The sequence below is a fragment of the Lolium rigidum genome, chromosome 2 (genome assembly GCF_022539505.1).
Source record: "Lolium rigidum isolate FL_2022 chromosome 2, APGP_CSIRO_Lrig_0.1, whole genome shotgun sequence".
NCBI classification, from domain to species: Eukaryota; Viridiplantae; Streptophyta; class Magnoliopsida; order Poales; family Poaceae; genus Lolium; species Lolium rigidum.
The window spans coordinates 16,421,956-16,435,710 of record NC_061509.1 but is presented as its reverse complement, the minus strand read 5'-3'; the positions used below and the strand labels follow the sequence as shown (position 1 = coordinate 16,435,710).

Here is a 13,755-nt window from a genome sequence, read left to right as displayed (position 1 = left end):
CCATAGGTTATGGTCTTCCAGCGCCTCAAGAATGACACTGCACTGACCTTTATGCCCCTTGAACATCCCTTGCCAAGCAAAAGGGCAATTCTTCCAACCCCAATGCATGCAGCCGATGCTTCCGAGCATCCCGGAAAACCCTCGGGCGGCATTTTGTGCTATGATCCGAGCTGTATCATCTGCCATCGGTGCTCTCAAATAATCTCCACCAAATACCTTCGGAGCGCAGGTCCAAGGAAAGGCATGACCCGACTGCTAGTTCCAGCTCCTCTATGCGCCCCAAGCGGGGTGCCTCTCGCTTCTTGGCAAATCAGTGGCAAATGTGCAGGAATACCAATGATGTGACTCATCAAAGCCTTGCCCTGAATCAAGAGACTAGAGACGCCATAATGAATTTATGGCTGCAAGAAACCATCATGTTCCTCCTCCTGGTCCTGAACTGGAGCCAGTAATTGCTCCAACTTGGGAGATGCCTCCTATTGAGGATGCCATATCCCAGAACTTTGACTTATCCCTGTTTGCTCGTGGTGGATCTTCACATGGTGTTCCTCCTCCCAGGACTAGGTTTAGGACTGCTCCTGCTCCTGATGTTGCTTGGTCTAGAGATGATGAAGACAATGAAGATGATGATGCAGAGGAGTCCCCAGTTACTGGGCAATAGTTCTATTGATGGGAACGATGCATTCCTACTCTCTCCTGTCTTTTTGGTGTTCCGATGCCAAAGGGGGAGAAGAGAGTAGAGTCTAGGATTACGGGTTTCCTGGATGGGTGTTGACGCACAAGCCATTGCTACTTTATTTGCTTCTTACTTGGCTTGTGCTATTTGCTTTCCGGAACCATTTGTTACTTTTAATAATTCGTGTGTGGACAAGTTATTGTATGCTTAATCTCTATGTTGGATGATTATGCTTAATGCTTATATCTTATTATATACTTGTCTATATCATGCTTGCTTCCTAAAGATATTAGGGGAGCTTCTCATGTTTAACAAATGGTGCACTTTGGATTCAAACGCAAACTCTCCAAGTGCGTACATTATGGGGAGCTGTCTTAATATCTTATATGCTGTGTTTGGTTGCACGGAATTGGGGCTCGGAATTGGAATTGAGGTCCAAAAAGGCCAATTCCGCTGTTTGGTTGCGCTTGGAATTGGGCCGTGGAATTCGGGCTCAATTCCGAGCCTCCCAGCCGCATGTGTATTTTTTGGCCCCTTCAATTCAGAGGTCTAGAGCTCTGTATTGCTCGGAATTGACTGCGTCCTCGTCCCCGCGAGTCCCCTCCCGCGCTTCCTTCCCTCCCATGGAGCCGGAGCGGGCGTCGGGCCGGCGAGCCGGAGTAGGGCCCCTCCGCTGCCGCCGGCTGCCTCCAGGCTTCGCCGCCGCTGGGCCAGCCTCCTCCCTCCCCATCCCTGGCCTTGGGCTGCCACCGCCGCTACCTGCCTGCAGGGCGCCTCCGCCACCGCCTGCCTGCCTCCAGGCCTCGCCGCCACCACCGGGCCACCCGCCGCCGCCTGCCTCCAGGCCTCGCTGCCGCCACCCGCCGCTGCCTGTCTGCAGGCCTCGCCGCCGCCTGCCTCCAGGACTCGCCGCCGCCACCCACCGCTGCCTGCCTCCAGGACTCGCCGCCGCCGCCTGCCTCCAGGACTCGCCGCCGCCACCCGCCGCTACCTGCCTGCAGGCCTCGCCGCCGCCCCTGGCACCCTTCTTCCCCGCCTCACCACGGCCGATTTGCCTTTAGGAAAGAGAATAGGGAAATAAAAGGAGAAAAGAAAAATGGAAAGAAGAAAAAGGTTATTATGTGAAAAATAAATAACATTCTAATATATATGTGTATATTTCATTCATATTACAAAGTTTATATTGTTTAAAGTTAAAAAACATTCAATTCCACACAATGTGCATCCAAACAGGTTTTAGAATTCCATTGATCTTTTGATTCTGCAAACGAATACCATGCGCATCCAAACAGGTTTTATGGTATTCCATTGAATTGGTTGATTTGGTATTCCATTGTCGATTCAATTCGGAGCTCAATTCAGTGCATCCAAACACAACAATATGGAATCAAGGATTGAGCTTATCATAATATTTATATGTGACTCTAGCTCGGTTTGTCATCGTATACTAAAAATGGGGAGATTGCAAGGGTATTTTAAGTTTATTCCCAGATATTAGTCTATCAAACATAATGTTATATCAATGAAACAAAAAGGTGAAGAGAGACCCCCACATTGATGAAAAAAGGAACACCAGTTTTCCATCTGGCCGTCGCCAGATCCAGCGGCACCGGGTGCAGCACGGGCCAGTCCGGCGCAGACTGGCTGTGGCGCCGGTGCACACTGGGCGCATTCCAGGAACAGAGAGCCGGATGGGTCTGATCACAAAGGGAGAGCATATGCCCTAATCACAAGGGAGAGCACCTGCACGGGTGCATCTGGTGGCAAAAACATTTGGGCCTACAATGGCAGAGGCGACAGTCAGGGCCTCACACCCAAGAGAAGAAGGCCCACCATGAGCTGAGACTCGTTCCAGAGAGATCCATCCATTCCATTCCAGACGTCACGTCACGCCACTTTCTTACATCGCTCGCTGAAACGCCTATTTAACAGTCCGGCCCTCCACCCGTTTCCATCTCTCGCTCGCAGCTCCCCTCCAATTCCCGACCCAACCAGCCTGCAGCTGTGCCTAAAGCCCCACCCGCCCCGCCGGCGACTCCTCCTCCGCCCCGCCGGGCTCTGCCCCTCGCCCGCGCCCCGCGACCGCGTTTCCTCCTCCGGCCGCCCCGTGCCTCGGCCCTCCCCGCGGCCTCCCGCGACGACTTCTCCCGCGGCGCCCCTCCCCCGATTCGATCCAGCCGCGGCCGCGCATCCGGAACCCCGCCGGGACGAACCCGGCCCCCCGTCGCCGCCGGACCACGCGATTCCCAGCTTCCCGAGGTGAGCCCCCCTCCCCGCCGCCGCCAATTTCGCCCGGTTCGACGGGTCCCTTCGCTCGCCCTGGCGGCGGCGGCGGCTCAGATTCACGCCCTCGTCCCCGTGGAAACCCTAGATGGGGCCGCCCGTTCCTCCCCGTTTCCGGGTGAGGGTCGCGCGATTAGGTGTAGGTCACGTGGTCTGGGCCATTGACAGCGGGATTTCGGGGGTCCGATTACTGCTTTATTTGGGGCTTATTTCCGGTTCTGGTCCCTGGTTGGATTACATTACGGCCCTTCCCTCGGGCTCCGTGAAAAATATTTTATGGCGTGTATGTAACGAGCTCATGAGAATCGCTGGCTGGCTTTGATTCAGGGACCGTGACACTGCCGCCGCGGGATCCTGGAGCGAATGAGGGGCTACGAGTACGAGACCAATGTAATCTACGCTTCCAACCCCATTTCACTACTTCTGTTCCTGCATCTATCATTCCTAGAAGCAAACTGGAATCACCATCTCCTCTTATGATCACGAGCATGCACGGCTAATACATTCGAGAAAGAGGAACTGAAGCCATTTTATCTGCGATAGACTGACAGTTGCATTTCTTTCTCTCATCATCATCGTAAAGGGTTATCGTCGGCCAGCAGAGGATGAGTATGAAGACGAGTACTATAGTCAGGATGAGTACGAGGAGGAAGGTTCGGGATATGCTGAGGAGGAGGAGGAAGCGCCGCCCGAGGGCCAGCAGGAGTTCCTGCAGATTAGAGAGCGCTTGAAGGAGGAGATTAGGCAGAAGGCACTCGGTGCTGGTGCCAGCACAGCTGGGCGCAAGTCTTCCTCCAATGATAGAAGACCACCGCCGCCAGCCAAGTAAGTGTGTTTGGATTCCAGTGCACCTCTTCTATACTTTGTCAAGCATTTTGTTTTATAATCCTCCACGAACCTGTACCATAGATAAAAATACAGTCCCAACAAGAAGATAGTCGGGCCATGATATTCCTTCTTGCATAACTTCTAACATGATATTTAGTGCGTTAAGTTTTACTCCCTCCGGCCACAAATAAGTGTTTTTGTTTTAAGTCAAACTTTTCAGTTTGACCTACTTTGCAGAAAAGTGTGCCAATATTTATGACATGAGATTAATATCTTATGAAACCACATTCCAAGATGCATCTAGTGATATTACTTTCATGTCATGAATGTTTTCACAGTTTTCTATAAAGTTGGTCAAACTGGGACAAAACCTAGAAGTACACTTATCTGTGGACGGAGGGAGTACATTGTTAAAAGATCACAAACTTATGTAGAGGGGGTGGGTTCATTTCTTGGCTATATTCTTGATGATTCCCCGCACAATTGCTTCGGGATATTAGCATGCCAATCATCTTATGTGAGAGATGCGTGCTAAAAAAGAAAATAAAAAGAGAAGAAAATTGCTGGGGGCGTGGGTCACTGTATGAAATAATAACAGAGATGCAGTTTAGCAAGATATCTGCTCAAATGAAATTGCGTCAGATCAAGTCGGCTGAATATACCATTGTACACACCTTTGAGTATGTTCCATGTTTATAAGTAAATGGGCTTCAGGAGTCAACAATGCTATACATAAATGTCTTGTTTTAAAAAAAAATGCTATACGGAAGTGTGGTGCAAGAGGGATGCAAAATTGTTAATGTTCTAAATCATCAATGACACAGCGAAGATTCCGAAACACTTGATATTGACCGAAATCCTGCAAAACATACATGCCTGAACAAACAATAGAGAACCCTCCATATTTTGCAAAAATGTGGAAGAGGAAGAGCTGAAATAAAGAGATGCATTAAGGTCCAAACCTGAAACAATGGTGTGTGTTAGAATGGAGCCAATTGTTAAATTTGAAACAACACCGCTAGTCCTGTATTCAAGGGACCAAAACTAAAAAACGGAATATAGTTAGTTCATATAATCCACAAAAATAGATCAACTATGGGAAATTACCATGCCGTCAACTGGGTATATAGATCAAATAACCCAATCTCTGTTTAAGAGTTGTGTGCTTGTATATAACATTTTGATTGCTACTTATACTGTGAAAATAAAAGATGCATCACAGTTCAAATGGGCATACCTTGAAGATATCCAGAGATGCAATGTAGTAGAACAGTTGCCACTAATGCAGTACAAATCAAGGTGAGGGATAAAACAATAGCTCGAGTTAAAGGATGGTTCATATACTATGCTAGTTAATTGTGAATTAGTAATAATCCTTTGAAGAACTAATAGCCTCCAGCAACCAAGGCAACCTGAAAATGATGGTCGTGTTTTGAAGATGTATAAAACACATGGCACAAACAGAAAATTATCACAATGGTGTGAAGCAATATCACGGATGAAGAGCCAGAATACCGCTTGGCTTCAGTCCAATAAGGCGAGATCAAGGATGAAGAAGGAACAAACTGAACACCACATGGACCACGAGGAAAATAATTAGAAATAGCATGATGACGTGGAAACTAAGTTTAGAGTGAAGTAGACTTAGTGGGGACGCTGAGGTGGATAGGCTGCATGTTGAGAGAAATAGGTTAGTGGGGATAAACTATTTTGTCACTAGTCTAACTTCTTACACTTGATGTAGCTGTTGTTTGCCCCTCTTTTTTCTCTACTATACTATAGCTGTTCCCAGGGACGAAGCTAGATTTTTTTTCCCAATGGGGTCAGCTGTCACTGGGGTCAATCTCTATAATTAAACAGCCATTAGTGCATTTTAATTTAATGTAGAATTTCATAGCTTTCACTGGGGTCACCTGACCCCAGCGCCCATAGGGCAGCTCCCGTCCCTGGCTGCTCCTGCTTTTGTATTTACTGAGACACATGAGAACTCCTTTCATTATGTATGTCACTTGTGTAGTTTTGGCTCCTTCTTTGGGCCATCCAAGCCGGTGATTTCCCAGCGAGTGATTGAAGAGAGGAAGTCAATGAAAGAGATACAGAACACAGCGCCTAGAGAACGAAGACCTCCTGGAGTATGTGGTACTACATCTGATCATGATTATTATATCCAGCACTTACTAATTGTTGGTAATATATATGTAGAAGGACATCCCATCATCTTCGAGTGTGCAAGCTAAAACAAATGGATTTCACCAGAAAAAGAAGATTGTTAATGAGGTACAAAGGATATATGTTCTGTATATTGTTCATTTCTTAGCTTCTAAACTTTGGCCAGTGCAGTCACAAAATAGCAGCTGCAATGCAGGTGAAAAAGAAGGCCGAGGCACTTAAGGATAACCGGGACTATTCATTTCTACTCTCGGATGATGCTGATATTCCATCTCCTCCAAAGGAAAAACCTTCGGCTAGGCCTGCCTTGACTCAGAAGTCTGGTTAGTTTGAACTTATATCACATGAAATTTTGTCTCTTCAGTTTAGTGCAGAGTGCTGATGGTTTGTTTATGTATCTCAAAGACCGCGAGTTGATGCATTCAGCAGTGAAGAGCAGGGCACCAATAAGTCAACCTACCAGATTGCCAAATGGTTATGGGCCGAACAACAACAAATCATCCACTCAAAGACAGCCTGAAAGTAAGTTAGAATCCAAGAGAAAGGAGGCGTTCCCAAGTAGAGAAAGGGCTGTTGACAATGGAAGGAGGCATAGTGTTGATAGAAATGGGTCCAGCCAGGCCAGCGGAAGCAAATCTGCAAGCCAAAAGTTTCCGAGTAAGGGGCATATCACAAATAAGCCTTCTATGAAGGAAGTGGATGAACAATCTCTGAGGAAGGATCATTTAGCTCGAAAACAAATTTTGTCACCTAATGGTCGGCCACAGCCCTCACAAAGTCAGAGGACGCAATCAGCCTCGCATGGTCAGAGGCCACATCAGTCGTCACAGAGCCAGAGGCCACAGCAGTCATCACAGAGCCAGAGGCCACATCAGTCATCGCAGAGCCAGAGGCCAGTGCAGTCATCGCAGAGCCAGAGGCCAGTGCAGTCGTCGCAGAGCCAGAGGCCAGTGCAGTCGTCACAGAGCCAGAGGCCAGTGCAGTCGTCGCAGCGTGACAGACCACAGCAGTCATCTCAGAGTCAGAGACTGCAGCAATCAGTGCAGAGACAGAGACCACCACAATCTTCACAGTTGCAATCCTCGCAAAGCCAAAGACAGCTGCCACAAAGCCACAGGCCGCAGCAGCCGTTGCAACGGCAAAGGCCTCTTTCCTCTCAAGGTCATTATCCTGAGCAAAGAAGAGTCCAACCAAATGGATTAAGACCAGCAGAAAGGCAGGTAAGGGTAAATCTTCTGTACTCTGTCTTTTTTCTGTCGGTGCTATGTCATGTGAATGCATTCTCCCATTTACAGTGTGATGATTTTTAATGATTTTTCCCTGCTAAGTTCATCGTGTTTATGTGCCCATGTAGCCATCTCGCCAAGTATCGGCCAACGGAATACGTGATGATCGTGCAAAGAAAAAGCAATTGGGGAAACGGAGATTTGATGATGAAATTGACGATGAGGAAGACCCCATGGCAATGATCAGGAATATGTTTAGGTATTTTTTCTCTTCTTGTTTTCTGGGCATATTGTCAATTATCCTGATTAAGATGTTTAATAGTATTTTCATCTGTTTATATGTTTTCTGTACAAGTTGTATGTTCTGAGCATAAGTGTTTGCTAGAGTTTGGATAATTTACTAAACACAAATCATGTACTGGCCATACCAAGCATTGTCTGCCATCACAATTCCCGTTGAAATTTTGCCTTGTTTTTGTTTAGTGGCTTTATAACAATGGTATCTAATTTAAAAATTGTATGATACTAATTAAGTTTATCCGGTATATTGTTTCGCAAAGAAGAAAGCTCTTACAAGTTTTTGCTTCTGGTGCAGGTATGACCCTAGTAAATATGCAGGCAGAGATGATGATGATAGTGACATGGAAGCAGATTTCGCTACTATTGAGATGGAAGAGAAAAGAAGGTATCTATGTTTTTCACCTACTGCATGCCTTTCATATTGATTTAATGTTTTATTATAATATTCTATTTAAAAGACTGTAGAAGCGGAGAACAGATATAGAGATCTTTTGAGTAATAGGAATACATCTAATGGAACTGATGGTACAAACAATTTTCACAACATATTAGTCGGCAAAAATATTGTTTCCCTTTGTTACAATGGTTTACTTTTGGTCTACCGTCTCTAGTTTATGCTTATACAGTTTTGCAATCTACATGTTTGAATGAGATGGATGGTGGTTAGAACTTATTTCCAGATAATGTAACTGAACGATTGACAGTAAGCACTCAAATTGCCGCGCAGATGATTAGTTTGCAGTTTATTTGACACCGTTCTGTTGTTGCTTGGTCAGTGCGAGGATTGCAAGGCAGGAGGATGAAGAGGAGCTCCGCCGGATTGAGGAAGAAGAGAGGCGTGCGGAGGAGAGGAAGAGGCGAAAGGTTGGAAATGGCCGATAGCAGCTTGGTTAGTTAGCTCCAGCATGTATCATTTCTGGATGTTGCTTCTGCAAAGGTCTCGAAAGCATGCCCTTCGGTTGGACTGCTGCTACGGAGACAGGTCTGGACCCAGTTAAGTGCCGTGGGTAATTTATGCCAAATCAGGAACAAAAACGGCGGGTGAAGAATTAATGCAGATGTGGCATGGCTTTGTACAATGTTGAAGTCCTAGCGGCTGCGCTTCGTTTGAAGTCGACAGTGGTAGTTAGTTTCCGGGCCTCTCCCGGGAGGGTGGTGATAGTCACAAGGCTGTTCTTTTTTCGAAGGGGTATGGCTCGCCACATTTTTAGTTGTACTATAGGATTTCTGTTCTTGTAACTGATTTTTTCTGCAAGCTGGTCATAAACATGCCACAGCCAAGTGGCACTTCTGTTGAATTAATTTTGATGTAGGACTACAAGTTTTGTGCTAGTGGACAGTACATTTTGAGGAGTTATCGCTTTTGGCTGTATGGTTAAACTAAATACTCCTAATAGGTTCTCCATTTTGTTGACTTGGCATACAAAGCATGAATATTCATGATTTTGAATAAAATTGTTTATGGGAAGTGTATTTATTCAAGAATTGAGGCCACTGTGATGTTGTTCATGCGAAGTAGTGATCAGTTAAAATTTTGTGCTGTTTTCTGCAAGGAAATCATTGCCAAGATATATCGTATTTATTCAAGAATTGAGGCCACTGTGATGTTGTTTATGGGAAGTGGTGATAAGTTCAATTTTTGTGATTCGTTTCTCCAAGGAGCTGGTAAAGCTCGAAATTTAGAAGATTCTTGTACAAATTTCGACGGTTTTTGTGATTCGTTTCTCCAAGGAGCTGGTATTGATTTAACATTCTAGATGTTGATACTTTCTTGTACAAACTTGACGGCTACATGGTTCCTACCGCATGTGAGCAGTGCATGCTCGGCGGAAACCCTAGCAATCCGAAACAGTCTTTATCTTGCTAGTAACCAGGGATGCAACAAGATTGTGGTTGAATCAGATTGTGCAGATGCCATAGAAGCGGTGCAGAATGCGGGACTTCATATGGGGGAATATGTTGCAATTATCGCAGAGAGCCACCAGTTGGCATTGGAGTTTGGGATGACGATGTTCCAGCATTGCCACAGAGAGGTTAATGAAGCACCTGATACTTTGGCGAAGACTGCATTTAGCTTGAGAACTTCGGCCGTGTGGGATGATAATGCACCTGACTTTATTTCATCTTGTATTGTAAACGACGCTACTGTTATTTGACGAATAAAGTCTTTCCCCGTCAAAAAAAAAACTTGATCAAAGTTTAGACGATTTGACTTTGAAAAAATTCTAATACGCGCTATATTTTAGCATAGAGGGTTAAGTGTAGATAGACAGAAGTTGTCGAGAGAAGCTGGCTGTCCTCACGCCTGAGAGAGGCACCGCAAAATCATGCTGCGCCGGCAAGCGTCTCATGGGTCGAGAGGTCCTTGCTGATGTGAACTTTGCGGGAGGAGTACGTAGGACATGGCAAATACGTAGCCTTAACATGCTGCCCTGCATGATGGTGGCAGGCTGCCTGCAGATGAGGCGAGTTTCTCGTCCAAAAATAGATGGGAAAACGTAGGAGGGAAAAATAGGAGAAAAAAAAAGAGAAGAATGCAAGTCGATGAGAAAGAGAAGTTAAGTGAGAGAGGAGAAAGGATGCCATTGGGAGGACAATGTAACTTGCAGCGTTGGGTGGAGATGAGCTTGAACACAGTGGTTTTAACATTTTTTTTTAATTTATACAACATTTTTTCGGAAATAAGTAAATGTGTCTCTGGAATACATTGAAACACTTATTTTTGAATGGAAGACAGCAAGTTGATACTGCCGCCACTGCTGCTGACATTAGAGGATGCAAATACTATGAGGCCATGTTTGGATGTTTGTATTGAGGCTTGGCATTGGATATTGGGGCATTCCTAGCCCGAATACCTCAATTGAAGCTGTTTGGCTGTGCTAGACATTGGGGCTAGGTATTCGGCCCGAATATTGACCGGCCCGATTGCTATGGAGAGAGCCCGTTCCCGAAAGTCGAGCACCAGACCTCGACATTGCTTGGCATCGTAGTCGAGCCCCAGACCCCGACTCCCCCGACCTGGCAACCTAGCGCCATCCTCTAGGCAAATCGACGGCGCCTGCAGGTACCTCCGCCGCGCGCCCTTCCCCCGTCATCTCCCGGCGACCGCCGGCGTTCGCGCCCTCTCACTCGACGCCGCCCTTCCTTTTCCCCTGCTGAATCGACCCGCCCCTCACAGATGTTGTCTGCAGGTCGCGAGCAGCAGCGAGGAGGACGGGGCGAGCTTGATCTCCCCGACCCGATGTCGCGCGCAGGTAATCCTCTCCCCGCCCCTCCGACTGCCATGGCCGGCTACTGAGTTCGCCCCCCTCTCCCCCAAATCTCTGTGAAGTTTAATTTTCAATCAAGTTACTTGCTGTGAATTGTTTGTATATGTGAGTGTGTGTTAAAATGGTGATGTGAATTGTTTGCAAAGTTCTCATAATTTGATGTTGCTATTTACTGTGTAGGTTACAAATTATATGGCATGCTAATAAAATTGATGTATATTGTAGTTGGAAAATGAGCGAAGAAATAGAATTGGTTTCTTATATAACGGAAGAAAACAAAAGAAGAAAGAGAAGAAGGATTGTATTGACTGAACACTTATGGAGCTCCCCATGGCCTTCAGGAAGGAATGGTTGTTGATGCTGAATTAGAGGAGTGTAGTTTAATTCATATGACATGTGCGACCTATCCTAAGAACTTGTTGTAATATTGCGTACCAGACTGTAACGTGTGGTGAACCTTTTGAATTATGCAAGGAACTTGTTATTGTGTTGCTATTGTCATATTTTGAAGAATAGTATTGCTCCTATGAATTTATGTTCACTCCATTTTCCATGTTTGTTTAAAGTTAAAAGATGATGTCATAAATTTATATTTTTTTTGCATTTTATTAATTGTTATGTCATACAATCATTCTATATTCAAAACTTACAAAGAAAATCGTTTGCAAACATGTATTATGATCAAACTCTCATACAAATGCAATACATCACTTTTACCATCCAAACAGGTTTTGGCATTCAACTAGGGTATCAATTCCACAATCCAAATATCTAAACATCCAAACAAAGATATTGGTATTGATCTCAATGTGAATATCTCATCACATTGATATTACACCCAATGCAATGCCAAGCCTGCCAATACAAACATCCAAACGGAGCCTGAGGTTTCTATTTTTCAAAATATAATCAATTTATGTGTTAAATAAAATAGTTATCTTGCAAATATTTCTGAAAAAACATAGTGCCATGTCAAATTATTCTCGTAAGGGAGTGGTATATCATATTCTAGACTTGGAGCATGCAACCCAACACCACATGAGAGATGCGGAGACGGCAAATAGTATGTTTAGTCCACAACAGGAAACCAATGAAAGTGATTACTTGCTTATAAGGCTCGCTGATGTGAGTAGTTTAACTATTTTTTGATTAGTTTTAACTGACATGTGGTATCACATGTTTTAGAAGTATCGGGATACAACCGATTCAAAGCATGGTACCACATTTTAACAACGATACCACTCGATTAGGATACACTGTGTGATATTTATCGTTTCAGTTAGGTAGGATCTTAGTATCGTAAGATACTAGGATCTGTATCGTGATACTGGCAACCATGCTCACGCTCAAGCTGCATGTTGGCTGTACCTTCTCGATTCTTGTGCCTGCTCCTTCTCTCTCACCCAGCTGAGATTTTGCTAATATAAAATAGCTTACAACACTACAATGTATTGTACTTACTTTTATGCCATTCAAAAACCGTAATTTCTGTTCAAACTGAACATCCACTCAACATCGATAGTCTACAATTACATACTCTCTTTCGATTAATACATGCACTCTTTAACCAGCGGGCAGAACGCACATATGATGACCTCGACGGCAACACCTCCGAATGAATCTGCCCCTAAATTACATCACCCATACTACTTCTGGAGCTGTACTTCTGCGGTTCTGCCATTGTGCAACCGTTTCCTAAATAAGCAGAAAAAAGGAAACTTTGCATGAGAGCTTAATTCATTAAAATAATGGGTATGAAGATTAACTAGCCAGAGTGCATGCTCGCGTACCTTAAAGGTTTCGATGATGAAGACATTAGGCCATCCAACATACGGCAGATGGCTGGTAACATTAGACAGGACTCGATTAGACAATGCGATTTCATTAGTCGATCGAAACCTGAGATGTATGAGATGAGATAGTAACCCACGTACCCTGCGACCCGTCCAATAATTTCCTGCGGCTGAAGCCACAGCTGCCCGTCTGCGTAGAGAAATCGGTCGTCGACCGAATTATTGTCCCCTTTAGTGAGGATCTGAATTTCTCCAGTGTCACGGTTCTCACGGACCTACAGTTAATTGTTTGAAAGAAGATGTTAATTATCCATGTAAAACTTACTCCAGCCAAACAAAATGTGACTATCTCCTACTTATATAATGATGATCAGAGTGAGGATCATGGTTTGATTATCGTGCAGCAAGAGATACTAGCTATGGAGGTTGTTGTTGCTTACCTTGATCACACGATGGACGATTGGATGCTCACCGCCGGGAACTCTGAAAATAACGATCTCTCCTTCTCGGATAGGTTCGTTGCTCATGTTATGCACAAACAGCATGTCGCCCTTCTTAAGCGCCGGCTCCATGCTCCCCGATATAACCACCATCGCCGGCGACTCAACGCCGGTTACCAGCATCGCTCCCTTGGGTATCAACATGAGCGACACAAGAGCAACAACTGCATGCTAAATTTAGTTAAGGATATATCGACGATCGGACGTGTAGCTGATTTCAGGAGCAGAGGATCGACACCAGCAGATGGGAACATCGGTGCTGAAGAAAGAAGAAATAAAGAAGCAGGAATACGTACGGAGGAACGTGATGCCTTCGGTGAGGAAACTGCGGATCTTCATAGCTGAATCAGGTAGCTCACTTCTGATCGGGTTTGCTTTTCCCGAAGCACGTTATATCTGTAGTGCTGATTTTTCTTGTAGCTAGCCAGCGCCTCTTGATCGTGTATATATAGGCCGAAGACCAGGCCGGGCCGGACAAGGAGTCAAGGACTATGCATGTTCGTACGGGATTCGGTTTCCGTGCATCCAAAGCATATTTGTTGTGGAACCGTTCGCTCACTCCCCGCCCCCCCCCGGGCGACGGGCGAACCCTAGCCGCTGCCACCTCTCAGTTCTCCTCCTCTCCCTTCCCCCGGCTGCCGCCGCCGCCGGCGTTGCCCGCGCGGTGCTGGCGGCGGCGGGGCTGACTCTACCCGTGGCGCGGCGGGGGCG

At 45.7% G+C, this 13,755-nt stretch overlaps 2 protein-coding genes across 2 annotated transcripts; one reads left to right on the top strand and one right to left on the bottom strand.

The window, feature by feature from the left end:
• The first annotated feature begins 3,247 nt into the window (after nt 1–3,247).
• Nucleotides 3,248–8,890, top strand: LOC124691337 (trichohyalin-like). The gene is made up of 9 exons (XM_047224620.1): nt 3,248–3,349; nt 3,543–3,784; nt 5,805–5,919; nt 5,990–6,064; nt 6,153–6,279; nt 6,362–7,176; nt 7,311–7,441; nt 7,778–7,867; nt 8,259–8,890. The coding sequence occupies exons 1-9, from the start codon at nt 3,323–3,325 to the stop codon at nt 8,362–8,364; spliced, it is 1,728 nt and encodes a 575-aa protein (XP_047080576.1). The 5' UTR covers nt 3,248–3,322; the 3' UTR covers nt 8,365–8,890.
• Nucleotides 8,891–10,607: 1,717 nt separating this feature from the next.
• LOC124689262 (signal peptidase complex catalytic subunit SEC11A-like) lies at nt 10,608–13,383 on the bottom strand. Its single transcript, XM_047222818.1, has 5 exons — nt 13,341–13,383; nt 12,985–13,208; nt 12,686–12,819; nt 12,542–12,593; nt 10,608–10,805 (listed from the first exon to the last, which is right to left on the bottom strand). The coding sequence occupies exons 1-5, from the start codon at nt 13,381–13,383 to the stop codon at nt 10,608–10,610; spliced, it is 651 nt and encodes a 216-aa protein (XP_047078774.1).
• Between the last annotated feature and the right edge of the window lie 372 nt (nt 13,384–13,755).

Bases quoted from the DNA above. Each gene is read 5' to 3' on its own strand.
- LOC124691337 (XM_047224620.1), top strand. From the start codon at position 3,323: ATGAGGGGCTACGAGTACGAGACCAAT. The intron at 6,280-6,361 runs GTTAGTTTGAAC...TGTATCTCAAAG, and splicing joins TGCCTTGACTCAGAAGTCTG to ACCGCGAGTTGATGCATTCA. The intron at 7,868-8,258 runs GTATCTATGTTT...TTGCTTGGTCAG, and splicing joins GAGATGGAAGAGAAAAGAAG to TGCGAGGATTGCAAGGCAGG.
- LOC124689262 (XM_047222818.1), bottom strand. From the start codon at position 13,383: ATGAAGATCCGCAGTTTCCTCACCGAAGGCATCACGTTCCTCC. The intron at 12,820-12,984 runs GTAAGCAACAAC...AATTAACTGTAG, and splicing joins TCGTCCATCGTGTGATCAAG to GTCCGTGAGAACCGTGACAC. The intron at 10,806-12,541 runs GTACGCGAGCAT...TAAACTTCACAG, and splicing joins TCATCATCGAAACCTTTAAG to AGATTTGGGGGAGAGGGGGG.